This window comes from Ammodytes marinus (assembly GCF_949987685.1).
Source record: "Ammodytes marinus genome assembly, chromosome: 21".
In the NCBI taxonomy this organism is placed as follows: domain Eukaryota; kingdom Metazoa; phylum Chordata; class Actinopteri; order Uranoscopiformes; family Ammodytidae; genus Ammodytes; species Ammodytes marinus.
In genome coordinates, this window is record NC_137225.1 from 9,064,412 (window position 1) to 9,091,819 (window position 27,408).

Here is a 27,408-nt window from a genome sequence, read left to right on the forward strand (position 1 = left end):
CATGCAGGGGCTAGCCGTGTAGCAGTTACCACTCTTGTGACGTTAGCCCAGCTCAGCTAGCCATTTGTCTACTAGCTTCAAACTAATTTCAGCAACAAGGAAGATGGGACGTTTCTTTTCAACTTTTTGGGTATTAAATTAACAAGATATAAAAACACCGTGACATAAGCGGTTGTTTTGGGGCGGACGCTGACGTGGATGTGAGAGGACACCGCGTAACCAGCGGCTGGTATTGAGCTGAGTGTGTGTGGGGAAACCATTTTATGATTTGTCAATGCATCCGACACATAAGGAGACACTCGCCTTGCTGTTTTAACTCAGCTAGCTAGACGATATCGCCCGTGTTGTGGATGGGTTGGCGGTACGAGGCACTCCTGGAAGAAACGGCGATTGGTGCTTAGCGAACAACAATGGACACTGCCGAGGAAGGTAAATAACCAAAGGCGTCGCTGGTGTCTTTCCACGGTTGAGATTCTACTATAGGTCTGCTGCTGCTGAGCCGGCCTGCTAGTGGTTAACCTAGCTCACTAGTCTGACAATGAAGTGTGAGGTTTATTCAAGAACATAGGAAATTTGAGTGCTTCACGTAGTTTTAGTGCAGGCGAGCTCATTATACGAGTTGTAATATGGTGCCGCTAATGTAACATAGCGCATGTAAATACATTACTACAAGTTACTTGTGATTTCATCAGTCTCCTGATGCATGGTCGTACATTTAAGAAGTGTCTCGTGTCACTCACTGAATCTCTTTTGTCTAAGTATCTAAATTGACCTCCTGGGTTAGATTTATCTAAGAAATAGCCTGTCTATTTAAAACACTGCAGACCCCTAGCCTTTACTCTCTGTCTGCGCATCACTATTATTAGTATCATCACACATAGGCTATTTGCTCACATGTTGTTATGTGTGTGTTTGTTTTGTGTGTGCAGCGGATATTTGTCGCGTGTGTCGCTCGGAGGGGACCCCGGACAAGCCCCTGTACCACCCATGTGTCTGCACTGGGAGTATCAAGTTCATCCACCAGGAATGGTAAGTGTTTGTGGCCCAGTCTCCTGTTTTCATGTTTCAGTTTTAATGTGACCTCATGTGCCCTGAAATAGAAAACGTTCTCCCTTTTAGTAAACATTACAGGTCCCCAAAATAAACAACACATTCATACTAATGTTAGTAATTAGGGCAAGGTTTAAACCTGTTGCATCAGTCACTCCACACAGCCCCAGGTTGCAATGGCATGATGTGTTGGAATGTGTAGAACTGGTCAAGAAGGTTGTATTCACCCCAGTGTTGTTACATGCATGCATTTGATTCTATTATTTTGAAAAAGAACACAGTGTACTGTTTCCATTTTTCTTCCAACATGATTGTTCCTATCCTGGCTCTATACAAATGGCATAGTTTCCTTATAAACCCAGCCAAGAACATACTAGGTTTCTTGAAAAATAAAACTTTGTGACGTAGGCTGTTGTTAATCTAATTGGTAATGATATAATGGGAAAGGATTTGATGTGTTTCAGGGTGATTGCTATCTAATCGGATACCTTGGTTGGTGCATAATTTTTTGCACCAGATTATTCCTACAGTGGTGGCTTGATGTTAAATGTAATTGTGTAGTGGTGGATAATGCTAAACTGGGCTGAGCTGTGGTATAGGCCTGGTGAAAAACAATGCTACAAGCCCCTGCAGGTACTTTTGGAGATTGTGATGCATTCTCATCTGTCCCGTGTGTGTGAGTGTCGGGAGGTTACAACACGGGTCAGGTGCATGGAAATCCCCAGGGCAGAAGCAAACGCCCGGCCTGGATTGTTCTGCGTTATTTGTTCCAACCCCAGTCTGTTTGCATAATAGTTCACATTCACCCCCCACAAAGTTTAGAATAACAGTCTATTGTGCCTCAATAGTATGGTTTTGCTGAGTGTATGCATAGTTTAGCTAACCTTTGCTATGTTTATCTCTTTCCCATGTGGGTATACTTATGGAATAAAAAATCAAATGCAGACAAACACCCAGAAATGTCAGGTTATTTTAAAAATGACTGGCTTTGTAGGTGTGTACCAGAATATTTCCGCCAACGTTTGTGTATTTTTGAGCCGTACAGCTAAATGATATCGCCAGTTTCCCTATGAAAGCGCTGTAGAACCTTTCTGTACTAAACATATTGCATTAAAGGTGTAGTCAGCAATTCTGGAGACCGCTTGTTGTCAAAATCACTTTTGAGTGAATACCTCCTCCCAATCCACTACCTGTCCGTAGTGTATCTGCGCTATTCAGTGTTAAAACGCAGCCTAGGCTCTGTAAACTGGTATGTGAACAAAGTGGACCCACCTTAGCTAGCAACATGTCTAGGCTTAACCCTGGATTTTCTTTTTTTAGTATGCACACAGTATGTATGCCTACAGGAAGTGAATCGGGAGGAGGAGATATTCACTGAATTTGACAAAGTGATTTTGACAGCAAGCATTCTCAAGAAATGCTGACTCCACCTTTGAGAACGGAATTAATGTGCTCTCTCACAAGTAGGTAGACCATTCTCTTGCTAAGTTTTGGTGCATCAGGCCTTGTGCATTTTCCATCAGCAGCCGAGCCGAGTGGGAACCTTGAATGATGTAAATTGAAAATTTAAGTAGAGCCCTCTTATGTGTAGGTCTCGTGGCAGTTATTTAACGATGAGTGATATTTGTTTGAATCAGCTGGTGTACACCCCCCTTACGTAAACCATTTGTTAATCCCAGAGTCAACCCGGCCCATGTCACAACTAGCTGGTATGGTGTTATTTAGGTATCATAAAACGCCCATTTCAGGTCGGGAGAGTTTTACCATGCTTGAAACACGATAAGTGCTCACTGTAGGGTACAGAGTTCCCCGGGAAGTCATCACACCATATGTGTAAAGTCATAGCAGTGGTATTCATGAAAAAAATATTGTGTGTTGGTCAATGCTATAGACCTTTTTTGTTTTTATCTCCCTGTGGTTTAATTCTGCAACAGAGTATGAAAGTGTAAAAACAAGTGACCATTTTATCTTAAGAAAAAAAAACATCAAACTTCTTTTGTTATACATATTCCCACATCCTCACTCAAAATTCCTACATCAAAAGAATGTGAACAAACTCAACTTGATCCTCTCAATGTTGCCTTACAGTTTGGTCCAGTGGCTGAAGCACAGCAGGAAGGAGTACTGTGAATTATGCAAGCACAGATTTGCTTTCACGCCAAGTAAGTACCTGTGATATCGATTGATCGTCAATATATTAAACAGCCTCAAGTTTCCATAAACAACATGGGACCATACGGTTCTTTTTTTGTATCGGTCCTTTTTGCATGTCATTGTTCATGTGTATTAAAAGTGATTTGTTCTGACAATACACAATTAGTTTAGATTTTTTAGATTATAATCATAAAGATCATCACACTTTTAATATAATTCCAATGTGTTGTGGTTCCGTCTCTCTGCTTCAGTCTACTCCCCAGACATGCCCTCACGTCTGCCCATCCAGGACATTTGTGCGGGGCTGCTGACCAGCGTGGGCACGGCCATCCGCTACTGGTTCCACTACACACTGGTGGCCTTCGCATGGCTCGGGGTGGTTCCTCTCACTGCATGTAAGTAGTACACACAGATACAAATACAGAGATAAACCAAGTATGTACTCAAGGCCACAATGATCCCCTACTAAATAGCGGACTTCTCCTTACTCACATCAGTTGTTTTATAGTTTTTGGATCCTAAACTTGTGAATGACCAATGTCTTCAAAGATTGATTCGTCAAAGCAATTCAGATTAATTGGTTTCATATGATTTTATCTTATCGATTTGTTTAATAGATTTCAGAATAGTTAACATAGCCACTGGCTCCCAGTTAGGGGCAAATTAAGTGTCTCACTTTTGTGCACACTTGTTATCACTATGTTACACATTTCCTCTACACTGGACCAGTTAATACAGTTATTTAAGAAGTGACCGTGACCTAAGCTTTACACATTAGGTCATGTTCATGGTTAAACACGAACAATAGTATTAGGGCTTTAGTACCACTACATAACAGGCATTTTGTGTGTGATTTAAGGTCTGTAAATCCCCCTCACTACTTAATGTAAGAAACATGTAAGTCTCGCCCATGATGCAAGTTTCCTTGTAAAACATATTTTACATTCATTAAGATAACTGGCAAATGACACAATTGTATTGATCTTATCTTTTTGTCTCAGGTCGAATCTACAAGTGTCTGTTTACCGGCTCTGTGAGCTCACTCTTGACACTGCCGCTGGACATGTTATCTACGTGAGTGGATATTAAACATACTTTTCAGCACTGCACATTCTAGCGTGGACATTGATGGTTAACAAATTGAAAATGTATAATTTTTTTTCAAATCCCTACATCGTGCAGCTCACTTTTAAAATGACCAGTTCAGTGTTGATACATGTGTTGAATGCTTGTTCTCCCGCAGAGAGAACCTGCTTGCAGACTGTCTACAGGGCTGCTTCGTGGTCACCTGCACGCTGTGTGCGTTCATCAGCCTGGTGTGGCTCAGAGAACAGATAGTCCACGGTGGCGCTCCGCACTGGTTAGAGCAGCACCAGGCGCAGCAGCCCAATGCAGCCGGACAAGCCAACGAGGTACTTTGCTTTACTGATGCCCACCTAGCGCCTGGATCAAGCATCTGTGCGCTGGTAGAGAGAACGCTGTGCGCCCGAGAGAGGGCAAAAAAGCTGAGCATGCGTCTTGTTTCTGTTTTATTGTTTTCTATTTAAAGTCTTTACTTTTTCACATGAGTAGTTTTATTAAACGTAGAATGCTTTCCATCATCATTTGTTTGGATGAGGAGCTTCCTGCTAACACACGGAGCAAGGATGTGTGTGTGCAGGAAACGATCCGTAGGAGAGGAAAATAGGGAGTATCATGTGTCCGCCCAGTCCTGCTTACACAAACTGGCTTTACTCTGTTGTGTCATGTCGTACAGCTCCGGGTAAACGGAGACGGCTAAAACCAGCTTCTCTTCCGTCTTCTCGGTTGTCGAAGGTGATGAGCCTTAACCGATCTACTACATGATTGGCTCGTTGATAAAAGTGCCTGTGACGTCACCAACACTTTTTTTTTTTTTTTTTTTTTTTTTTTTTAAGATATTTTTTGGGCATTTTTATGCTTTATTGTTAGTGTAGAGACAGAGTTGAAATGGGGCATAGAGGGGAGTGACATGCAGAGAACGACCGCGGGCTAGAATCGAACCCGGGTCCGCTGCTGGCCGAGGCCCATGGGGGGGACGCCCTACCAACTGAGTCACCAACACTTTTATGAAAAGTTGAGCGATTTTCAACTCGAAAAGGCATCTTGCTGCAGACCCTCTTTATCCATTGAGAACAATTGAAAAATAAAGCTCCATATATTTAGAAGTCATGTATCCTCTCCCTCTCTTTCCCTCCCCCCCTCCTCAGGCACAGGCTGCAGGCCAAGGACACGCTGGTGAGCCCCCTGCAGCCCAGCCGGTCCCCGCTGACCCACCAGCCCAGAATGAAGCAGAGCCAGAACCCCCCGATGTGCCCCCAGACCAGGGAGATGACCCAGAGCTGGAGGAAGAGGAGGGCGCAGCAGCCGAAGATGCAGATCCCAACAACGGAGCACAAGGTTGGAATTTGATATTTAGCCGTTTTCCAATGTAACATTTGTGTTGATAACCACAATATATCAAAGTGTCCTCTGTCTTAAGTTTTTGTTTCTGGAAGGTGCAGCTGCAATTTTAGTCCGCGCTGAATTCAGAGGAGTTGTCGGCCTGTATCAAGTGTTTTCATCAGTATACAAATATTAACTTTGAGACCTGTATTAGCATGAACACAACCATTGTAATCATGAATGGCACACTCCCTGTCCTTCCTTGACATTTCACGCTGTGTTCTGCCTGGTCACATTTGATGGGATATGCTAGAATGAATTACCGTACTCGATTATAAAAGGGTAGCCTGGCTATCGCTATTGAAGCTCAATCTTGTTTAATATTGAACATGGGTCTGGAATCAGCGTTGTCATTTCCAACTTTGAAGAAGCATGATCAACGGACGTAGATCAAAGTGCCTCTGTACGCAATTGGATGAACCTTCAATAATATAATATATAATACCGATAATGAAATGTGATTGTGATATCTATTATTCTAGCTGTGGGGGGAGGGGTGGGGGGTCATGAATGCAGTGGAAAACCTTATCACAATAGGTTGCTCTGCACTACGGGGCCCAGCGATTTCCCCCAGAACAGCATTAATAATGTAACAATAACTGGCTCCTGGAGTATCATCTTTCTGTGTTTTTGCTTTAATTTATATTAAAAACATTACCCAGACAAACCCTATAACACTGTTGTCCTGTCTCCATATTTGGTGCACTCTAGTGCTGTAACGAGACAAGCAAGAAGATGCATATGGTTATTTTGACAAGGATATAGAGTTATTGGGATCACCGTAGTAGACTGTTGTGAATATATTATTCCTCATTGTATTTCAAGTTGATATCTTTCTCCTTCTAGATGACATGAATTGGAATGCTTTGGAGTGGGACAGAGCGGCAGAGGAGCTCACCTGGGAAAGGGTAAGTCAGTGTAACATTACTGTACTGAACAAACTTTACAAAAACTCTTTAACAGAGGTATGAAACACTTAAAATCTTTCCATACCCTGTTTAGATGCTTGGCCTGGATGGTTCACTGGTATTTTTGGTAAGTCTTCATATTAAATATATAGATTTTTTTACCCAAAGAATATTTTGTATGATCGGTTTGTTTGATCAAGTTTAAAACCCTGCCAACTGAGCACTCTTGTCTATTTGTCCTGTAGGAGCACGTATTTTGGGTGGTCTCTCTCAACACGCTCTTCATCTTGGTCTTCGGTGAGTAGACTAAAACAAGAATGTATCCTAAGAATAAGGATTGTTTTGATTTGGTTTTATCTACTGATTTAAAGTGCAGTAAGATTTAAGCACAAAAGATGTATCTTCAATGTGGTCCTCCAACTTAAAACAAATGACAGAAAAACCCTTAGAAAATATAAAACTGAAATACTGTACAATTATATAATATTGATCCTTTTTGTCATATAATTATCTCAGACACTCTTAACTATTCTGTTATAAGAGCAATGGTGAAGTTTGTTTGCACCTGTCTTTCCAAGTTTATTTGTCACTATTTAAAAATCTTCTTTTTTCCCCTCCCTCATTCAGCATTTTGTCCGTACCACATCGGGCACTTCTCTGTCGTTGGTCTTGGCTTCGAAGAATATGTAAGAAAACGCCTCGCAAGCAACTCAAATTTTATTACGCAACATTTTAAGTGTAACAAATTGCTTTCGACTACAACTTTGCACTTTCCCTGCAGGTCCAGGCCTCCCACTTTGAGGGCTTAATCACGACCATTGTGGGCTACATACTTCTGGCCATGACACTCATCCTCTGTCACGTATCCTTCCTGTCGATAGTCAATCGATGCCCTAATGTAAAAACCTAAGCCGAACACAATTGGCTGGAGTCTCAAAATTCCTCAAGGACAGATGCTGCATAATGAAATGTATACTGTTTGTGTCTGTGTTGATCCTTAATGGGCTGTCTCAGGGATTGGCTGCTCTGGTCAGGTTCCAGCGCTCCCGACGTCTCCTGGGAGTCTGCTACATTGTTGTCAAGGTAACGCCTCTTTAAGTGCATTACTGTCCCAGTGTAACTCTCCTCTATGCCCCCCCCCCCTCCCCCCCCTGTCCTTGATGGAAACCTATGCGTAATATTCACTTACTGAGATATATTACCTGAACATAACACTGAATCTATCTATACACAGTAGCTTGAAGGATAGCCATAATTGAATCCAGTACTTTTATTGTGTTACTGAGACACACATCTCTTGTTTCCACTGCAGGTCTCTCTACTGGTTGTCGTGGAGATCGGTGTTTTTCCACTCATCTGTGGCTGGTGGCTGGACATCTGCTCTTTAGTAAGACTCTCTTGCTCTCCTTCTTGTTCTGCCTCTCAGTGCATCTGTTTTTGTTAGGGCGTACTCACAGTAGGCCATCAGGGGACAATCCCGCTTACGCACGGCACGGATTAACTGGGCCAAGTTTGAGTGTGCCCTTATTTACACTCTTAAATAATCTTATTTTTTTCCATTTTGAAAGTCCCTCACGCTTCGGAGCCAAACTTGAATTGGTATCATAGTAACAGAAAGGTTCATTTAATTTCTTGTCATTGGCTCATAGTAGTTACAGATGCCGCGCTATATTTATATTGTGACAAATATACTTTTTCTGAAATGGCATCCATGTTCTCTGCCAGCCTCAAAGGGGTTCCTGCAGTGCTATTGGCAGCTTACCTAACTTTGTGAATTCTCCTCTGCCTATGCTCTTTCAGCGGAGGTTTATATGTTGTTTTAACACAATTTGCTGAAATTAGAGTGGTGTGCTCTTTCCTGTCGCGACGTCTGTCACATAGCCATTGAAGTGTGCTATTGATAAAATTTTCTCGGCGAGAAAAATGGGTGAAGGAGATCCCGCTTGCCCGGACGGGACATTCGCAGCGGGATACACGATGGACTCCTGGAAGAAGTGGAACACTGTGTGTCTCGCCATACTGTCCGTTGAGGATGTTGAAGATGTTCACATTATTGGGATTATGGTAACAGGCTTCCTGCTGTTTGGAGTTGGCTGGCTCCTGTTCTACCGCAAAGCTGTCCTTGAGAAGCTGCCCGTCAGCTTTGAGGGTTTGGGCCGGGCTGCCAACACTCAGACTCTAGCGATATGCAAACTTAATCGCAAGCAGGAAGTGATTCTTGGACTAATTCGCAAGATGGATTCTATCTTGGAGAAGTTGGACAATGCTTAGGCTTAGAAAAGGGCCACCGTAATTCAGCGATTGGAATATACAGAGACGGTAAGGCAGGCGAAAATCATAGTCGGCCTGACCCAAAACAACCGTTATCTTCTTCTCTCGGCTCCCACACACCGGCCTTGGTAGGCTGATATCTCTCTACTCTCCTGGCTGGTATGCAGCCAACTCTCCACCAAAGCGTTTTCCCACCTGTGCTACTCATTGTAAGACAGAACTGTTGGAGCATGTCCCTCCTGCTCTGCAGCTGTTTGGCCTGAGAAAGGACTGTGTGGAATAATCTGTCAATAAATGGAACTTGACTTTGAGCAGCAGTGGAGGAATTCTTTATCCTACATGTGCTCCAGGAGAATGATCTGAGTTTTGTTTTATTTTTAATTCACAGCTGATTTTAATCATCATGCACAATCAACTGTGCATGAATGCTGTCAGGAGCAACACTGCATTTAAAACAATCTGAATGCTATCTTTTTTGTCTTTTAACTTTCCTCATCCTGCAGGAGATGTTCGATGCCTCCCTGAAAGACAGAGAGTTGAGTTTTAAATCGGCCCCTGGTACCACCATGTTCCTGCACTGGCTTGTGGGAATGGTCTACGTCTTCTACTTTGCTTCTTTCATCCTCCTGCTGAGAGAGGTAACGTGTTATTTATTTATCTTATTTAGCAGGGACAATTCACACTAATAAAATATTTTAAAAAAAACTTCAAAAATTTGACAGTTACTGGTGGTAACTAAGGGGTAACACTAAAAGGAATACAAAGATTTAGCAGAACAGACAATAAATACACAATACAATAAAATGTGATAATGCTAGTAAACATAAAAACAATATATTTCTAATGTCTTCCCAAGGTAATCAACATGAGATTCGTTTGTATCTTACTGCTCACTTGTTTTGCTGGTTGTCCGTCCCCCGTCAGGTGCTGAGGCCCGGAGTGCTGTGGTTTCTGAGAAACCTCAACGACCCAGATTTTAACCCGGTGCAGGAGATGATCCACCTGCCCATCTACAGACACCTGAGGCGCTTCATACTGTCGGTGGTGGTGTTCGGCTCCATAGTGCTGCTCATGCTGTGGATGCCCGTCAGGCTGATCAAATTACTGATGCCCACCTTCCTCCCATACAACGTCATGCTCTACAGGTAAACAGCGGACATAACGACATTATGTGTCACTTAAGCAATATACTGTGTGAAGGCTGCTGCTGCTGCTGCTCTGTCTCTCAGTAAAAAGCTTCGTCAAACAACTTCCTCAAACGACTTCAAGCCGGATAGCTGCGATATCTTGTTGCAATACATTTTGAAACAAAGAGGAAACGATAAAGATAAAACACGAGAGTTGCACTTTGTGTCTTAAACAGTAGCTCCTCTTCCTGGGCGTCTCTATCTTTCTGTCTTAAACAGTAGCTGCTCTTCCTGGGGGTCTCGATTATTTCATAACATAAATAAAACATACAAAGGTACAACAAAAACCTAAACTTACCTACAAAGCGTTCATACAACATCGCAAAAGTCAACACAATAGTAGTAGAAAACTTTATTGTCCCTGTGGGGCAGTTGGGTTTGCGGCACAGTCGCACTTCATGACATGACATCAGACAAATGACACAAACAGATAGTCCATACATCAGACACCTCTCGCTTCTGGCAATACTCCACACAACATTCAACACAAGCTCAAAGCCTGTCTAATACATACAGTGGCTCACATTATCATTTAATATCTTCAATAGTTTAGAAAAGAAAATACCTGAAAAATCAATCTACTAAGTCACAAAGTAATGGTGACTTCCCCATTGGAGTTTATGTTGTAAGAAAACTTCACGAAAGAGAAACACGGTTACTCAGGAGTCTGGTCACATATCATCTGAGAAGAGAAGTTCCAGGAACAATCATTATTTGTTTGGTTGTAACTGTGGTTCATGCCCTTGCACGTACTGTTGAAATTGCTTCTTCTTTTTTCCCCCTGACCCCATCCACCTCCTTTTCCCCCCCATCAGTGATGCGCCGGTCAGCGAGCTGTCTCTGGAGTTATTATTGCTCCAGGTTGTGCTGCCGGCTTTGTTGGAGCAGGGCCACACTCGCCAGTGGCTCAAAGGCTTGGTCAGGGCCTGGACTGTCAGTGCTGGATATTTACTGTAAGTCAATACGTTTTGAATAAACTTAATACATATTTAATTTTCCATAATAATTTTTTTTTTTATGACTCAACAAACATGTATATTTTCCTACCAAGCCACTTATTTCCCCAGATTGATCTGTCCATAATCAAAGCCAATCTTTTCCTCCACAGAGACCTTCACTCCTACCTCCTGGGAGAGCAGGACGACAATGATGCCAACCAGCCCGTCAACAACAACAACAATAACAACCCTCCTCCCGGTCACCATAACAACAATAACAACCCGGCCCCCGCTGTCGGCGAGGGCCTGCATGCTGCCCACCAGGCCATCCTGCAGCAAGGGGGGCCGGTGGGATTCCAGCCTTACCACAAACCCCTCCGCTTCCCATTCAGGGTGAGAGAGTCCAAACATTTACCACTGCAGTTTGTGGAGTAGTCCCTAAGGAATAATATGTCTTTTTACCATTCCATTCCATTCCATTTTTTTTTTTTTTTTTTTTTCTTCAGTCAAGTTTAATTATTTGAATAATATTTTAGAATTCTTATATGAATGGATTCCAGCTGATAGATGAACTTTTATAATGTTTTCTGGAATTGTGTTATTAGCATGGTTCCTATAGGCTTCTAGTAAGACAGTGAGAAAAGCTATAACGGTCACCACATGTCACTGCTAATGCACATTCACCCACTTACTCACTTATTACCAACTCATTACCAAGAGTTGGAATACTCTGATAATGTTAACGTCAGTCTAAATATGTCATTACTCATAACTGAATATGAAATTAGAAGCTGTTGGCTTTCCTTCCTTCAAACATTTGTGGTTTCCCACACACATGTAGATTAGAAACGTGCCACACCTCAGGTATTACTGACTGACATCTGAAGGCAACTCAACACCTAGTTATTACACTTCTCCTTCATGTTAAAGGGCCTCTATTTGCAGGGCTGTAATTACCCTAGACATATTCCAGTTGTAGTTTATTTGATTAGATACATTACATTAAATCAATGAATTCCTGACATCCACTTTTATTCTGAAACTCCTGTACTCTTTTCCTCTCCAGATTGTGTTGCTCATAGCGTTCATGTGCATCACTCTGCTGGTGGCCAGTCTGGTGTGTCTAACTCTACCAGGTGAGATGTGGTCACATTATAAAGCACAACCAGCAATTCATTCTCTGCTTTGTAGACCCACACCCAAACCATAATTAAAGGGGTGAATCTAAATATAGATGCATGTCTCTGCTGTTTCGGCGGTAATTTTTTTTTCAGTTCTTCCTTAAATAGTAATTGACCCCTTTGTCGACCACACCTAGAATATCACTGTCAAGTTATAAATAGTTCCAAGAGGGATCATGTTTTTGTTGTGTTGTGTGTGTGTGTGTGTGTGTGTGTGTGTGTGTGTGTGTGTGTGTGTGTGTGTGTGTTAGTGTTCACCGGGCGCTGGCTGATGTCCTTCTGGACAGGAAGCTCCAAAATCCACGAGCTGTACACTGCAGCCTGCGGCCTGTATGTCTGCTGGCTGTCCATCCGCGGAATCACTGTATTGCTGGCCTGGATGCCCCAGGGACGCACAGTCATCGTAAACAAAGTGCAGGAGTGGACGTTCATGGTAGGTATCAGTGAGCTGCCTCCCATTGTCTGCTAACGCTCAATCTGTTCAGCACAATGGTTTGGTAATTCCTTGTTCTCTTTCTAGGCCAATACATTTTCTAGAAGTGCACCTGAATGCAGTGTTTTTGTTTTAACGGTTGCTCATTACAAGCTTGATTGGCCGATTTCCAAAATTGGCCAGCATTTGCCGAGTAGCAATCTACCAATCTTGTAGCTTCTACTCTAGTCATTAGGGAATTTAAGCAACAACGTTTTAGGGGAGGGCTACGGCGTCCGGGAAATATTCTAATGGTTTGCAGTAGTAGTGAAATCCAATACCTCTAAGCAACAACTTTGAACTCTCACAATGGCTACTTGCTCCGGAAGCCATCTTCACTCTGAACATTTTGGCTACAATGTCTCTTAAATAGCTCCTAAAGAGCTTTTGACATAATGCTTTAGACAGCGATTTATTGTCAAATGAGGAGTATTGCTGTACGATATGAACAGATCTAGCTATTTAGATTTTTCCTATATATGTTGATTTTATATTCCCGCTTTGTTTGTGCAGATTCTGAAGACCCTGGTTGTAGCTCTGCTGGTTGCTGGAGTCATCCCTCTGCTGCTGGGCCTGCTGTTTGAACTGGTCATTGTGGCTCCACTCAGGGTCCCCCTGGACCAGACACCCCTCTTCTACCCATGGCAGGTATGATTGGCTTTGGTGATTTCTCTCTCTGGCTCTCCCCTGCCTTAGAGACTTTCATATTAGTGGTTCATTGTTAGTTGTTTAGGTAACTTAACCTTGTCACATAGAGTAACTCCCAGTTCTTATGTCCATGTTCATCTACGGATCTCCCTCTTTGTCTGCAGGACTGGGCTCTTGGAGTGCTCCATGCCAAAATCATTGCTGCCATCACTCTCATGGGCCCTCAGTGGTGGCTGAAGACTGTTATTGAGCAGGTGTGTTTTAGATGGATATGAACATTAACTCTTAAAATACATTAATACATTCTTTCCGTGAATTTGTTTGACTTTGTAATGTATTTGTATGCACTATGCAGTTATTAGTCTGTTTTCATATTGCATTGTCATGAGCCGCCCAGTATATTAACTGTGTCTTCTCTCTTTAGGTTTATGCGAACGGCATTCGCAACATTGATCTCCATTTTATTATCCGTAAGCTGGCAGCTCCGGTCATCTCAGTCCTGCTGCTGTCCTTGTGTGTGCCGTATGTTATCGCCACCGGAGTGGTGCCCACTGTTGGTGAGTGTCTGAGGAAATGGGGATCAATTATTAATATTATCAAGTACATTTGTCTCAATTATTTAGTTTTCTCTGTTGGTTTTGTTGATTTCGCCTATCTCGGTTCAAGGCCAAAATTGGAGCAAAACGCAAAAAAAAAAAGTACCTATCTTATCATGGGTACTGGGATGTCCACTGACACAATTTGTAACTGATGTGCATTGCGTTTGCAGGAGTTACCCCAGAAATGGAGATTCTAATGCAGAGGAGAATCTACCCCTGCCTCTTGATGGTGGTCTCACTCATCGGGATCCTGTCCTTCCAGATCCGACAGTTTAAACGCCTTTATGAACACATCAAGAATGACAAGTAAGGATCTTTTATCACAGACCCATCAGTAGAAACTTACTGTATTTAATTGTTTTCTTGGATAAAGTGTGTATAATATGTATATAGCCAGTTCTGAGTTTTAATATTGCAAGTTTAAAAGATATGGTGAAAATGTGTTCCATGCTGATTAGTTAAAAATAATATTTGTTATCAAGGAAATTTAAATCTGTATTCATGTTGCAGGGCTGTGAATGGATGAGGACATGAATAGAGTCTTTATAGTACAGTTTTTTATTTTATTTTATATATATATCAGTGATTCTTGAGAAGTGGGACAAAACAGGGTGCAATGTTGAAAAATACAAACCCTATGTTTCGGCAAATTAAATTACATGTATGTATCCAACATATACTAAGCTACTGAGCTAAGCTTTGACACAACCTCCCAGCTTTTTTTTTTCCTACTGTCATTGGCCTATCGCCACCGTCAGATGTCAACTCCGTCAGATTTCCTGTCTGACGGTGTTGACATATTTAACGTTTCTTAAACATAACAAATGGAGTTTTTCTAGTAGCCATTTGTTTTTTCTGTTGATGATGGGTGCTAGTATGAACCACTTCAGGAAAATAAAATGATAAAAAAATGTCCCATAACTAAAAATTGTAAGTTGGTTGTGACGCAGGAGTTTCAAGATTCGGAATGTAATATATTCGAAAACTACAACACTTCTCAGAGCCTGTCTGACTCTAATGTACTCTGCGGAGGTAGCATTTGACAAGAGGTCCTTCAAAGTGACAGCTGCCCCTTATTTCGCCTGATTTTATTACATTTTAAAGAAATGTCTGACGATGGTGACAAAAAGTGTCCCACCACTTGAAACCATATAAAACATGAATGTGTTGAAGAAAAACTGTTTTTATTGATATGAGAGATTATTTAGTGTCGCTTTTGATGAAAAAAGCTCTTGTTAATCATTAAAGGTCCCATATTATGCTAAATGCACTTTTTAAATGTGTTCCAACATATCCATGCGTCCACGGTGTGCCTAGAGACTGCCAAAATATCAAAAAAAATAACCATCTCTCCTTTTCTCACTCTCCCCTTTTCTGAAACCCCCACCCCTCCCCCCAAAAACACTCCAGTCAGAATTATCCCCTTTTCTGACCTCACAAACCGTAAAGCCAGAAGCTTCCACTGTGCAGCCCACACCCCTATTTCTTATTGGTCCACGGCCCTGACAGACAGAGGGCGAGGCGTATCTGGCTTCGCTTCCGGACAGGGGGCGGGGGGAGCTCAAAGATTGTATATTTACGAGGGGACCTGCAACTCTTTTTTAAAAAATAGGCCATTGTGAGATTAGCTGAACATCAGCATAGTATAATAAATTATCTGAAAGTTTTTTTCAGCAAACAATTAAAGAAAAATGTATTAGGGACCACTAAGACCATATAATATGGTGTATAATAGAACCGAAAAGTGTATAATATGGGAGCTTTAAAGTACATTTTTTATTGCATATAAAAGATTCAAACCTTCTCTGAGGACACACTGTTTTGGACATCGTGAGAAGATAAGCGTCATATATTTGACATAATAATGATACAATAAAATTTAAGGGGATAATTGTGCTCCAGACATTCTATTCTTAATCCCTAATAACATCTACAATTTTAAATATTTTTAGTTTTAAACATAACAGCAGTTACATATGGAAGACGATTCTTTTCTCAAGAATCACTGATATATTATTGCCGGAAATCTGGTGAAAATAACTTTAGAAGTATAAATATTCTGATCGTCTGTCTCTTTAACAGGTACCTGGTTGGACAGAGGCTTGTCAACTACGAACGGAAAGCAAGAGCAGCAAGCACAGTCCCACCACCCTCCCACCCAGTCGCAGAGTAGATTTTGTGTGTCGCACTGTTGCCACATTTTTGCACCCAGTACCCTGCGTACATCCTGTCTCCCCCTTTACCCACCAACCCCCCTTTCTTTTTATTTTCAACTCAGTCCATGGACCGTGATCCCTTGGAACCTCCTGTGGATCTTGACTGATTTTATGGATGTCGTTGAATTTTTTTCTTGGAATTCCATTTCAATTTCCCATCAAAAGGTGGGACGGGAGAAATGTATTATGACCATAGGACAGCTGAGTTAAGCCCCCTGCGAAAAGAACGGAGGAAGCAGGAGGGCGAGTGTTAGAGGTTTGATTTGAAGCTCAACATCTGTATTGTCGTTCATGCCTTGCTTTGTAAAGTGCTGCCTGATAATTGTACATGTGTAAATATTTTGAACGCAGACTTTGTCTTAAAAAGAAAAAAAAACGACAGATATGGATTAATGCAATGACTATTGTACATCTTAAAAGTGTATGTATAATTTATTAAATCAAACTGACAATTTATTAATTTTTTTTGTTGAGTGTTTTACCAAGTCGAGTGAAGCACTGCATATATGGTTGTTGTTTCCCACATTGATCTGGGTGTTGCACTGCAAAGATGAGCGTTACTTTACGGCTGCACACCATTCAACTTTTCCAACCTTACATGCAAAGAATAATGTAAATATTCGGGGGTCTTTTTCAAATCTGATTTAAATATGACTTTATATATCTTGTTGTATTACATGTTTGCAATCATCTCAATAAGATTTTTCACATAATTTGCATATGGATGTGTAAAGCATCCCATGTTTAAGCATCAGTACATGACGGGTGGTGGCGTGATGGCTTCATCCTTTGGTACGAGTGGAGATTTCAGCACAACCCCAAACAGCTCTGCTAGAATACCCGGGATCTCCTCATCTTTCAGTTCCTTGGTTGTGGTTTCCAACTCTGCCCCAGTTCCCTCTGATGGAAATGTGGTGCTGATCAGTTTGTGGCCAATGTAAGTGAGCCTTCCCCCTGGTTTTAAAAGCGTGCAGAGGGACTTGCAGAAGAAGATGGAGGAGGGTGAGCTCTGGTGGTACTGGCACATCTCAGCAAAGTCCTCCAGACACCGAGGTTTAAGAGTGAACTTGTAGATCTCCATCCAGTCTCCATCTTGCCCTCTGTTCTCCTCCTGCTGCCACTCCAGATAGGACATCCCCACGTTCTCTCTGATGCGGTACACTCGGTGGCCCAGCTCCTGTGGGCCGGTAACGTCTAATGAAAGGGGGACAGTGAAGCCCGCGGCGCCAAACCCTACGTCACACAGCCAGCGCCGCCCATTGAGGCTCACCATGACGACCAAATGGTCCTGAGGTGGCCCGTAGCGACCGGTTATCAAATTCTTCACCTGGCCTGAGAGCAGAGTTACCCGGAAGCCCAGTTTGCACAGCAGCCAGGAGAACAGGCCGTTGTTCTCGAAGCAGAAGCCGCCTCGGCGCTGGTTCACTATCTTGTCGTAAAGAAGAGGAAGGTCCAGTTGAACTAGTCCGCCGCTGTGCACCGTGAGGTTTTCAAACGGCACCGACAGCTGGTGGCACTTGTGAACCGACCGCAGTACCTCCAGGCTGGGTTCCTCGGCTGGCCCAGCGAAACCAATACGCGATAAATATGCCTGCACGTCCATCTCAGCGGAACTTATTTTTGCTGTTTTTTAAAAGGTTTAGGCTACTTTCACTTTTAGCCTTAACTTCCAAGTGAACTGCGTCCCCAGTGAGTTTTTAGGCGATTAGAAATAAACGTAGGCTATTTACTATGCTTACAGTAGCCTAGGCTTGCCTAGGCTTTGGTTCCATAATTGTTTCAATGTTTCTTTTCCTGCTGCTGAATAACTTCTGCTGTGTCTGAGGGCAAGTTCAAAGTACACCGCCCCGGAAGTCATGAGCTCCTGCTTTACTTTGATGAGTTGGCCTATACGAAAAAGTTAAAAAGTTTTCAGATTTTTGTGAATAACTGATCAACTATCCTCTTTTCTTCCAATCACTAATTTCTCTTTATTCCAGGCCATTTTAGTTTTTCAAAATGTAATGCTTAATTTCACAATTTCTTTATTTGTTAAACAGAGCAGAATACACTCATATAGATGGAAACATAATAAACTTAAAAGGGACAAAAAGAAGTAGAGAATAGAAACAATACAAAAAATGCAGGCCTAATAAACATTCAAACCGACATTTAATGGTGCACATAGCCTACTCTTTCATAGTACACATAGGCCTACATTACATGATGATCACAATTTAAGAAAGTAATTAACAAATGTGCTATTAAAATTATCCATATAAAAGAGAATGTGAGAGATCATCCAAAGTTGGAATGTCATTGATGTTCAGAAGGCTAACCAATTTATCTTTTCAGACCAATATATTTGGGACACAAAACACGTGTTCTACGGTTTCTTAAATCTCACCAGAGAATGCACAGGGCGGCCCTCTTCAAATCTAAACCTTTTACTAAGAAATGCAGCTGTTGGATACATTTTATAGTGTTGAGACCATTGAGACCACCTCTTGTCTCCTTTTGCTCCTGTGACGTCACACGCCGACACTCCCTTTCCCCCAGCAGAGGGAGAAAGATGGCGCCCACACACGTACTGAGATGCTGTCAACGGGGTTTAGCATGGATACCGGTGATTTTTATCGCCCTGGTCGTCTGCTGGTCGTACTATGCTTATGTGGTGGAGCTTTGTATACGTAAGTAGCCGTCCCTTCGCCGTCTGTCGCCTCTTTTTCTAAGCCTTTATGCCGCCGCTAGTTTTCACTGCCCGTCCACCAAAAACACACACAGCTGCCACCGCCGCTGGCCAGCAGGAAGTAAACGGACTGCAGCTCGACAATAGTGTTGGCAAAGCCCATCCAAAAATCCACATACTGCTAATTATCTGTTAGTCTGCCATTGCTTTTGGCTGCCTTATTTGGATGAAAATTTTGTTTTGGACGAGGGGAAAAACTTCTCTCTCTCTGTTGTCTTATGTCGAGCTGAATAGAGTAGGCTATGGATGGAGAATTAAAACGCCAACTAAATGGTATTCGGCTGGTTGACCGTAAAAATACTTCCCCTCCAACCAACTAGACTCTCTGTAATTAGCTCGTCACGGACAGTTTTTTCTATGATAAAATGACTCGAGATAACAATTTGTAACATTAAAGCTAAATTTGATATGTTAAAGTGTGAATGTGGTGTAGGCCTACAGCTTTATAAATAGGCTATATTCAAAGGGTTCCCAACCTTGTTTTTTTTTAGCTTGTGACTTGTTTGATGTGAATGACTCAAAATCGGTGCTTGGTCATCATGTGACAGACACATTACATGGCACCAGTGTAGGCTACTATCTAGTGATTTTCTTCAGTGTTAGATTGTGTTATCTGAAGCATTTTTCCAAGCCCCCAAAGGACTTTCTCCTCTTGGTTGTAACCAGACGAGACAGTGAAAGTGTGTTCTCTGTTTAAAGAAAAAGTAGTTGCGAGAAAACAGTCTCTTCTCAATGTGGATGGGAAGGCCTTAAATGGAAATGACAACTGTGAAAACTCCATGAAAGAATCTGACTTTGAGATTGTTTAGTCGATTAGAGAAAGCTTGTAAAAAATAATGATACAAGCATGATTTTGTGTAACAGATTTTTTTTTTTTTTTTTTTTTTAAGCATTCTGTGACAGGTTCATTTATTTTGGGAAGTTGGAAACACTGGACTAGATAGTTTTAGATTTACTGTACTTATAACCTGGGCGTCATTTTGAAATCCACCCCTCTCTTTAAAACTCCCACATCAGAGCCATCACCAAATCCGCCTTCTTCCATCTCAAAAACAATCTCCAGACTCCGGCCATCACTCCCAGACCCTGTGACAGCGACCCTAAATCCTACGTACTGAACTCTGCCGCAAGGGTCCTCACCTTTTTATATCCTATCTATGGTCCTCACCCACACCTGGTAGCACATCACCCCCTACCCTCATTCCCCTCCACTGGCTCTCCATCAAGTCTCGCAGCCTCTTCAAACTACCCCTCCTAACATACAAATCATTTCACACCCAAAGCCCCATCCTACCTCACCGACCTCCTACACCCCTACACCCCCTCCCGACAGCTGCGGTCCTCTGACACAGGTCTTCTCTCCAACCCCCCCAGACCAAACTTCAAGCTTTTGGCAACAGAGCCTTCAGCCCCCACCCTCTGGAACTCTCTCCCTGCCAAAATCTGTAACGCTGACTCTGACTTCTCAAGGACCATCTCTTTACTAAGGCCTTTGACCTCCGTTGACTTTCTCCCCTTCCATTTAGCGACCAGTTTTTATATATTAGTTAGTTAATGAATTAATTCATTGTTTGTTTGTTTGTTTCAGTCCTTGCTTGTGTTAATACCTTCTTCTCACCCCCCTGTACTTTTGGGTTTCTTGGAAGGCGCTGTATAAAACCAAGATATTATTATTATTATTAATATTATTATTTATATGTCCAAATACCTTAACCTCAGGTCTAATATCACTGTATGTTACCGCTTAGGTGACAGTTTCTGCCTCATGTAACAATTTGATTTTCTGTCTCTCTTTTTTTTCTCTTACAGTCACCATCCCCAGTATAGGAGAGAAGAGTAAGTGCCTTTATTTATTTTACAACGTCCTAGACACGGCTATTAAAAACAACTTCTGGCATAGAAAACCTTCTGTGTCTCTCTCTCTCTCTTAAAGTGCTGAGGTCGGTCTACTTGAAGCAGAGCGGCATCCTCACATTCAGCAGTAGCTTTCCTCTCATTAATTTAATATGTTGATGCGTGGTGTTTCCATGTATCTCAAGTGACAGCAGGCAGCAGCTGTTCCTTTTTTCATAGCAACTTTTTCACCATCATGTGTGTGTGTGTGTGTTCAGTCAGTGTCTTTAGTTCTCAACAGACTGTATACTCTTGGTGGTGACGCTTTGCCTAATGTTTTCCCCTTTAGTTGTCTATGTGATCTTCTTCCACCTCTCTTTCATCATGTTCGTATGGTCTTACTGGAAGACCATCTTCACCAATCCGGCCAATCCCTCCAAGGAGGTACAGTAAACCCTAAAGTAGCCCAGTGTGTCATTCATAAGGTTATCTTAATAAATGCATTTAAAATAAATCTGTTTCCTGCTCTTTTTTCACTGCAGTTCTGCCTGGCCAAGGTTGAGAAGGAACGCTATGAGAAGGAAGAGAGGCCGGAGACCCAGCAAGAGATACTGTGGAGGGCTGCCACCAGTCTCCCTCTGTACACCCGCACAGGAGCTGGAGGTACCACTGTTTTTGTGTTTTGTGTTTTGTGTTTTGTGTTTTGTGTGTGTGTGTGTGTGTGTGTGTGTGTGTGTGTGTGTGTGTGTGTGTGTGTGTGTGTGTGTGTGTGTGTGTGTGTGTGTGTGTGTGTGTGTGTGTGTGTGTGTGTGTGTGTGTGTGTGTGTGTGTGTGTGTGTGTGTGTGTGTGTGTGTGTGTGTGTGTGTGTGTGTGTGTGTGTACCAAGTTGTATGTCTGTCTGCATCCCTGTATCGGAGCTCTACAGTAACCACAAACTGTTGTGTTGACATGCCGCAGCAATCCGTTACTGTGACCGCTGTCAGTTCATCAAGCCAGACCGCTGTCATCACTGCTCGGCCTGCGACATGTGAGAAAACCACATTCAGAGAAAGCAAAGTGTTACCTATTATTTTCTTTTTAAATGTGTTAATTTCTAATGTGATTTATTGTATTGTATTAATCTGTCCTGTCCTTTTTATCTATTCTCTTGCTGCGTGTCGTAGGTGTGTCCTGAAGATGGACCACCATTGTCCCTGGTATGTGAGACCAAAACAAATCAAAGCAGATACACTTTCACCCATTTGAGTTAGCATGGTTCACACTTCATGCCAAGCAGTTGTCAGGGAACTTATTTATGCGTGCAGCTTTTGAGTCCAAGACAAATTTCCCCTTAGGGGACAAGAAAATGATATTGTATGTTTGTCTATCAAGCTGTTTGCTCCTTTTTAGTTTCACTTTGTTAGGCCTTGTTAGGTTGGACAAACATACAGTTTAATATTTTCAGCTGATTAGCATAAGGAGATGGATCTGATAGCCCGCAGTTCCTCATACTGTGAAAGCCTAGCATAACACACTCAATCAAGTAGCTCATTATTTTTTATTTTTTATTTAAGACTTATTACCGGTAGTTGATGTTATGAATAGTGGAATTGGTTTGCTTCATAACAATGTTTCCTCTCGCAGCGTGAGGTCGCCAGAATTGTTCAAACGCTACGTAATTATACACATAACAAGATCCATGTGGAGCTCATGGCTTGTGTTGCTCGTAAAGTTAAAGCAGCATATAAACCCTGAATTAGCCAGACACAAGAAGACGACAGCGATAGCAAATCTATCGGCCTGTTGTAAGAATAGCGCAGAGCCTCCACCTATTGATTTAGGCTGATAAGATTTCTTGCTCGCAGGACGTGTCGTCAAGCCTGACCTATCAGTGTTGTGTGTGTGTGTGTGTGTGTGTGTGTGTGTGTGTGTGTGTGTGTGTGTGTGTGTGTGTGTGTGTGTGTGTGTGTGTGTGTGTGTGTGTGTGTGTGTGTGTGTGTGTGTGTGTGTGTGTGTGTGTGTGTGTGTGTGTGTGTGTGTGTGTGTGTGTGTGTCTCTCTAGGGTGAACAACTGTGTAGGATTCTCCAACTACAAGTTCTTCATCCTCTTCCTGGCCTACTCACTGGTGTACTGTTTGTTCATTGCGGCCACCGTGCTGCAATATTTCATAAAGTTCTGGACAGTGAGTAACAGTGCGTGTGTGTGTGACAGAGAGATAGATGTTGGAGGATGCAGATTATTGGTTCGGGCATGTGGGAGACCGGACAAGCATCCTCTGACTTGGTTGTGCATGGTGCTGCCTTCTCCTCCTGTGCTTAGCTGTTGCTGCTCCTCTTGTTTTTTTTTCTTCTCCCTGGCCCTCTCTCACCCCTCACCCCCTTAACCCATTCTCTGTTTTTCTCCATCTCTCGCACACTGGTTCATTGTTCTTTCCGGTCCCTCTCTTTTTTTTCCGTCTCCCAAGTCTCCACCATCCCAGCCATCAGTCACCCCACTCATTCGGCCGCAAACACCTCGTCTTTTTTCTTCTTCCTCTACTTCGATTTCCTCTCAACTCCTCCCTCTTTCATCCCTTTGTTCTCTCCATCCCGGGCCACACTCTGTCCATTCACCCACTCTTTCTTTGATTTTCTCCCTCCACCCTCCCCCTTCACCCCACTTGGCCCAGACTTGTGTGTTTGCCTTCTGATTCCTAAGTGCTTCCCCCCCCCCCCACCTGGTCTCTCCTGGTGTCACTAACCGCTCTTGTTTCTTGTTTGTACTAAAGCTTTGCCGGAGGAAATCGGCAGAGAACTGCCCAAAGGTAACCCACGCTAGTCCTCCAAAAGCTTTTTTTCAGTGTTGCCGTGCACCACCACCATCGTTGCCATAGTTTGTGTCGTGATCTGTGTGCGGTGACGTGGTTCACGTGACACTCGTCTTATCTCTCTTTTTCATCTGCCTTTTTTCCTGGTGTTCTCTCTCTCTCCTGTTTCTCTTTCTCTCCATAAATGTCCCAGATGTGAAATGTCTTATTGATTCTCGTTGTCGCTCTCCTCTCCTCTCGTCTCTTCCCCAGAATGAGCTGCGAGACACTAACGCCAAGTTCCACGTCTTGTTTCTTTTTTTCGTGGCGGCCATGTTCTGCATCAGTATTCTGTCCCTCTTCAGCTACCACCTGTGGCTTGTGGGGAAGAACAGGTCCACTATAGGTAACACACACACACGCACGCACACACACACACACGCACACACACATTCAACCAAAGTAAATGTCTTTCTTCTATTTCACCAGTTCAAAAACTAGTGTCTGTGTTTATCAAGCATACATTTTAAATATATGAAAAGTTTTTTTTAAAGGTGCTTGTTTGGAACAGACTTAGTAGAAATGGAATACAATATTCATAAGTATGTTTTAATTAGTAAATAATCGCTTGGAAAATAAAACGTGTGCAAGATCTGAAAGAGGATGAAGCAGTACGATAAACGTAATTGGTTTGGAAAAAGTCAAATGATAACATAACATACAAGATGAAAACCAAGATAAAATAGGTAAATACTTACAATAAGAAAAGCTTAATGTTTTAAAGTGAGTTTTGAGGAGAAGCTTAAGAGAGGTCAATGAGTTTGTCTACCTCCTTAATAACTGGTGTATTTGTCTCTGTTGATTCTTGTTGCTCCCTCTCTGCAGAGGCCTTCAGGGCCCCAGTCTTTAGGACAGGCTCCGATAAGAACGGCTTCTCTCTGGGTTTCAGCAAGAATATCGCTCAGGTCTTTGGAGACCAGAAGAAGTACTGGCTGTTGCCCATCTTCACCAGGTATAGAGAGTGTTGAATATTGAACCGAAGGATATAGAGGCTCTTTCATGCAAAGTAGAGCTGAATTAGTACATTTAATATCTGTTGTAATTCTATTGGAGATCTAACCCAGCTGCACTGCACCTAATCATTTTCCCCCGTCCTCCTTGTTTACTACAGTCAGGGAGACGGTCTGACGTTCCCGACACGGTTGGTCAATGCTGACGTAGAGCAGGCCACAGTGAACCTGCAGCCAGAGGCCAGTAAAAGGTGATCGATCTTGGCGTAATGAAATATATATATATATATATATACTATTTAACAGGAGGCCCTGAAAAGGATTTATGTTTTGCAAGCCCAGTTTGTCTAGCTCTTTTGATTTGTGGTGCAGTGTTGTTTCCAGTCCTGCCGATGTCCCCGCGAGCCCCCTCGGTGAGTCAGAGAACAGCCTGCTGAGCAACGAGCTGCATGCCAACAACATTGGAGACCATGAGGAAAATAATTTCCTCAAATCAGGTGAGCTCTACCAGGGCTTCATATACACTAGCTAGGTCTCAACCACCCTGCTTTAATGAATCTTGAATCTTGAACATTTTCTATTATTCCACAGCTGAGAGTGAAACCATTACGATCTCCATGGAGAGCGAGTCCTAACCAGGTGAGTATGTAGACATGGTTGGTTTGTATGTTTGGTTACGGCTCTGGCTATAATGTGTAATGTCAGTTCTTTTTTTTATATACATGAGACTGCTTAATATTCAACAGTAATGTTCCTAATCATCTTTGTTTTCTTTCTTCTCTGCTGCAGGAGAAACTCCCTCCGTCATCTGATACGATGCCTTAAGCAGCGCGACAGTATAGTCTGTCACCACGGCAACCGTCTCCCAGCGCAACCTCATCCCCACAGACCCATTCAGAGTAACTATGGAAATGCATTTCTTCTGCCTGTCACAGCACAGCGATTCATCGATGGCATTGGCATTTTGGCATGCAGTGTCATAAGCAAAGCTCACACCTTCTCCCACAGGACATGCTGTTTCCCACACACACACACACACACACACACACATGCTAACATTCGACTGTATACGTATTTCCTTGTGCTGTTTAGTTTTTCTTTTTCTTACCATTGGAGCATTTTCTTTTTGATGAGACAATTGAAGGATCCTGAAGCTACATTTGGTGATTTGAAATGAGAGAACCTTTTTGTGCCAAAAGCTTCCTGGGTGCACCAGGGAACTCAAAGCTGCAGTGACGAGTCTGGGACACGCTGGTGCAGTGCATTTATTTTGAACTGAGATTTTTTTGTTTTTTTACTCATAATGTTGGAGCGTATCTGTGGTTCGCACCTTTTTACAGATGGATGTTTTCCGCCAAAGCCACGGGACTATCTTACAGAGGACTCTACTGCGTCGTTCAGTGGTAATTAACCAGCGCACAACAGGGGACACTGTAGCTGGGTTTTCGGATAGTGTTTTTGGATATCGGAGCACAAGATGGCACATATGCACTTTGAAGATTATCAATGTCCATCAAACAATGTGCTGCTTTCTTTCTTTCTTTCTTTCTTTCTTTCTTTCTTTCTTTCTTTCTTTCTTTCTTTCTTTCTTTCTTTCTTTCTTTCTTTCTTTCTTTCTTTCTTTCTTTCTTTCTTTCTTTCTTTCTTTCTTTCTTTCTTTCTTTCTTTCTTTCTTTCTTTCTTTCTTTCTTTCTTTCTTTCTTTCTTTTTTTGTATTATGTCCAAAACGCATCCCAGGTATTACGGATGTTGAATGATCATATGATTTCACGGCGTCTTGTTTGTGTGTTAATTCATCAACAGTTGAAATGGCAGTCTCATCATTTTTCCCTACTAACTAACAGAAACTTAAAAAAAAATCAGCTTCATGTGTTTTTGTGGCCAACGTGTGTTAAAACATGCTGCTTCTAAGTGGACAGATTGACCTGGGAGACGTATATCTAGTGCAATGTGTAACACATACACTGCCTGTGTTTTTAGAGTCAGTTAATTATGTTGAATGCCGATCAGTGATTCTTAGCCTACATTGTCTACATCGCATTTTTCTTTCTTTCGTTAATTTTATTTTATTTTATTTTATACAGCTCAGTGATTCATCCGTTACTATGACACCAACACTCTCATTGCCAAATAAGGGCTGACCTGTCCGGAGGTCTGACCTCTGAACCTGAAGTGTTTACAACATCCTAGCTTTATCCTCACTGGCCAATGTCATCATAACCAAATTATACTTGCCAGCCGTAGTGGTGTAGTATTTTGTACAAGTTTCATCTGCCTGTAGTGGGCCATGATGTCCTTGCAATACCAGCGCTGGCCAGCAGGTGGTGGCAAAGGTCATGTTATCTCCCATTCATTGGATATTTTTCTGGACTTTCTCAACATGTGGCTCAGGGCTCAGTTCACTTTCCGCTTGATTAGCAGGTGCAGCTTTCTATCATAATCCAATATTTTTTAATTTTTTTACTTAACGTGCATTATTTTCCTCTTATGACTCATCCATATTCAATTTGAAGTGGAAGTGAATTGAACCCATTTGATTTAGTGTTTTACAAAGTGTTGACTCCAGCTTCTGCTCATCTTGTCCACTCTGTATGTACGTGGGAATCAGCACGGTGTTGTAACTTTGGCCTGTTAAAGGAGCCTCAACTTGGGCCTCAACTTGTGTATAGAGTATCAGTGAACTGTCTCGTATCAGTGTTGGAACATCTGGGATGTGACGGTGACTTAGAGGAGTCTAGACAATACACTGTTTCAGTGTGGCAGAGAATTAGATTTCCACATATCTCATGCATGTCACAACACGTGAATACATAAATTTTTATAGAACAGACTATTTAACAGTTTAACCAAATAACACATTTTCAGGAATCCGATGTATCCTCTCCCAAAGGATTTTTTTTGTTATTTATATGCAACTTATCCGACTCGCATAGGAGGGAGAAACAAGCAAATTCCTGATGTCTTGTCACCTCAATTCTTCTTTC

The 27,408-nt window shown here is 42.3% G+C and overlaps 3 protein-coding genes across 3 annotated transcripts; 2 read left to right on the forward strand and 1 right to left on the reverse strand.

Moving 5' to 3' along the window:
- Positions 1-7: 7 nt before the first annotated feature.
- Positions 8-16,543, forward strand: LOC307267651 (E3 ubiquitin-protein ligase MARCHF6-like). Its single transcript, XM_080050035.1, has 25 exons — positions 8-429; positions 930-1,029; positions 3,139-3,212; positions 3,456-3,599; positions 4,206-4,278; positions 4,448-4,616; positions 5,433-5,622; positions 6,514-6,575; positions 6,670-6,702; positions 6,821-6,872; positions 7,203-7,261; positions 7,357-7,437; positions 7,590-7,658; positions 7,888-7,962; positions 9,350-9,484; positions 9,771-9,991; positions 10,849-10,986; positions 11,142-11,364; positions 12,038-12,107; positions 12,404-12,585; positions 13,138-13,272; positions 13,437-13,526; positions 13,697-13,829; positions 14,042-14,177; positions 15,954-16,543. Exons 1-25 carry the CDS (start codon positions 411-413, stop codon positions 16,042-16,044), a joined length of 2,754 nt encoding a protein of 917 aa, XP_079906161.1. The 5' UTR covers positions 8-410; the 3' UTR covers positions 16,045-16,543.
- A 139-nt stretch (positions 16,544-16,682) lies between these two features.
- Positions 16,683-17,876, reverse strand: LOC307267652 (arylamine N-acetyltransferase 2-like). The gene has a single exon (XM_080050036.1). It carries the CDS (start codon positions 17,688-17,690, stop codon positions 16,839-16,841), a length of 852 nt encoding a protein of 283 aa, XP_079906162.1. The 5' UTR covers positions 17,691-17,876; the 3' UTR covers positions 16,683-16,838.
- Positions 17,877-18,638: 762 nt separating this feature from the next.
- On the forward strand, positions 18,639-25,930 carry zdhhc20b (zDHHC palmitoyltransferase 20b; the record flags this gene model as incomplete). The annotated part of the gene is made up of 13 exons (XM_080050660.1): positions 18,639-18,756; positions 20,625-20,651; positions 20,998-21,092; positions 21,191-21,311; positions 21,607-21,676; positions 21,813-21,845; positions 22,691-22,811; positions 23,688-23,820; positions 24,300-24,426; positions 24,586-24,675; positions 24,797-24,921; positions 25,016-25,063; positions 25,214-25,930. The coding sequence occupies 12 exons, from the start codon at positions 18,639-18,641 to the stop codon at positions 25,057-25,059; spliced, it is 1,104 nt and encodes a 367-aa protein (XP_079906786.1). The 3' UTR covers positions 25,060-25,063; positions 25,214-25,930.
- Positions 25,931-27,408: the final 1,478 nt, after the last annotated feature.

Coding starts and splice junctions, on each gene's coding strand:
- LOC307267651 (XM_080050035.1), top strand. Junction 6,703..6,820: donor ATGGTTCACTGGTATTTTTG/GTAAGTCTTCAT, acceptor TTTGTCCTGTAG/GAGCACGTATTTTGGGTGGT. Junction 7,438..7,589: donor TGACACTCATCCTCTGTCAC/GTATCCTTCCTG, acceptor GGGCTGTCTCAG/GGATTGGCTGCTCTGGTCAG.
- LOC307267652 (XM_080050036.1), bottom strand. CDS start 17,690: ATGGACGTGCAGGCATATTTATCGCGTATTGGTTTCGCTGGGCCAGCC.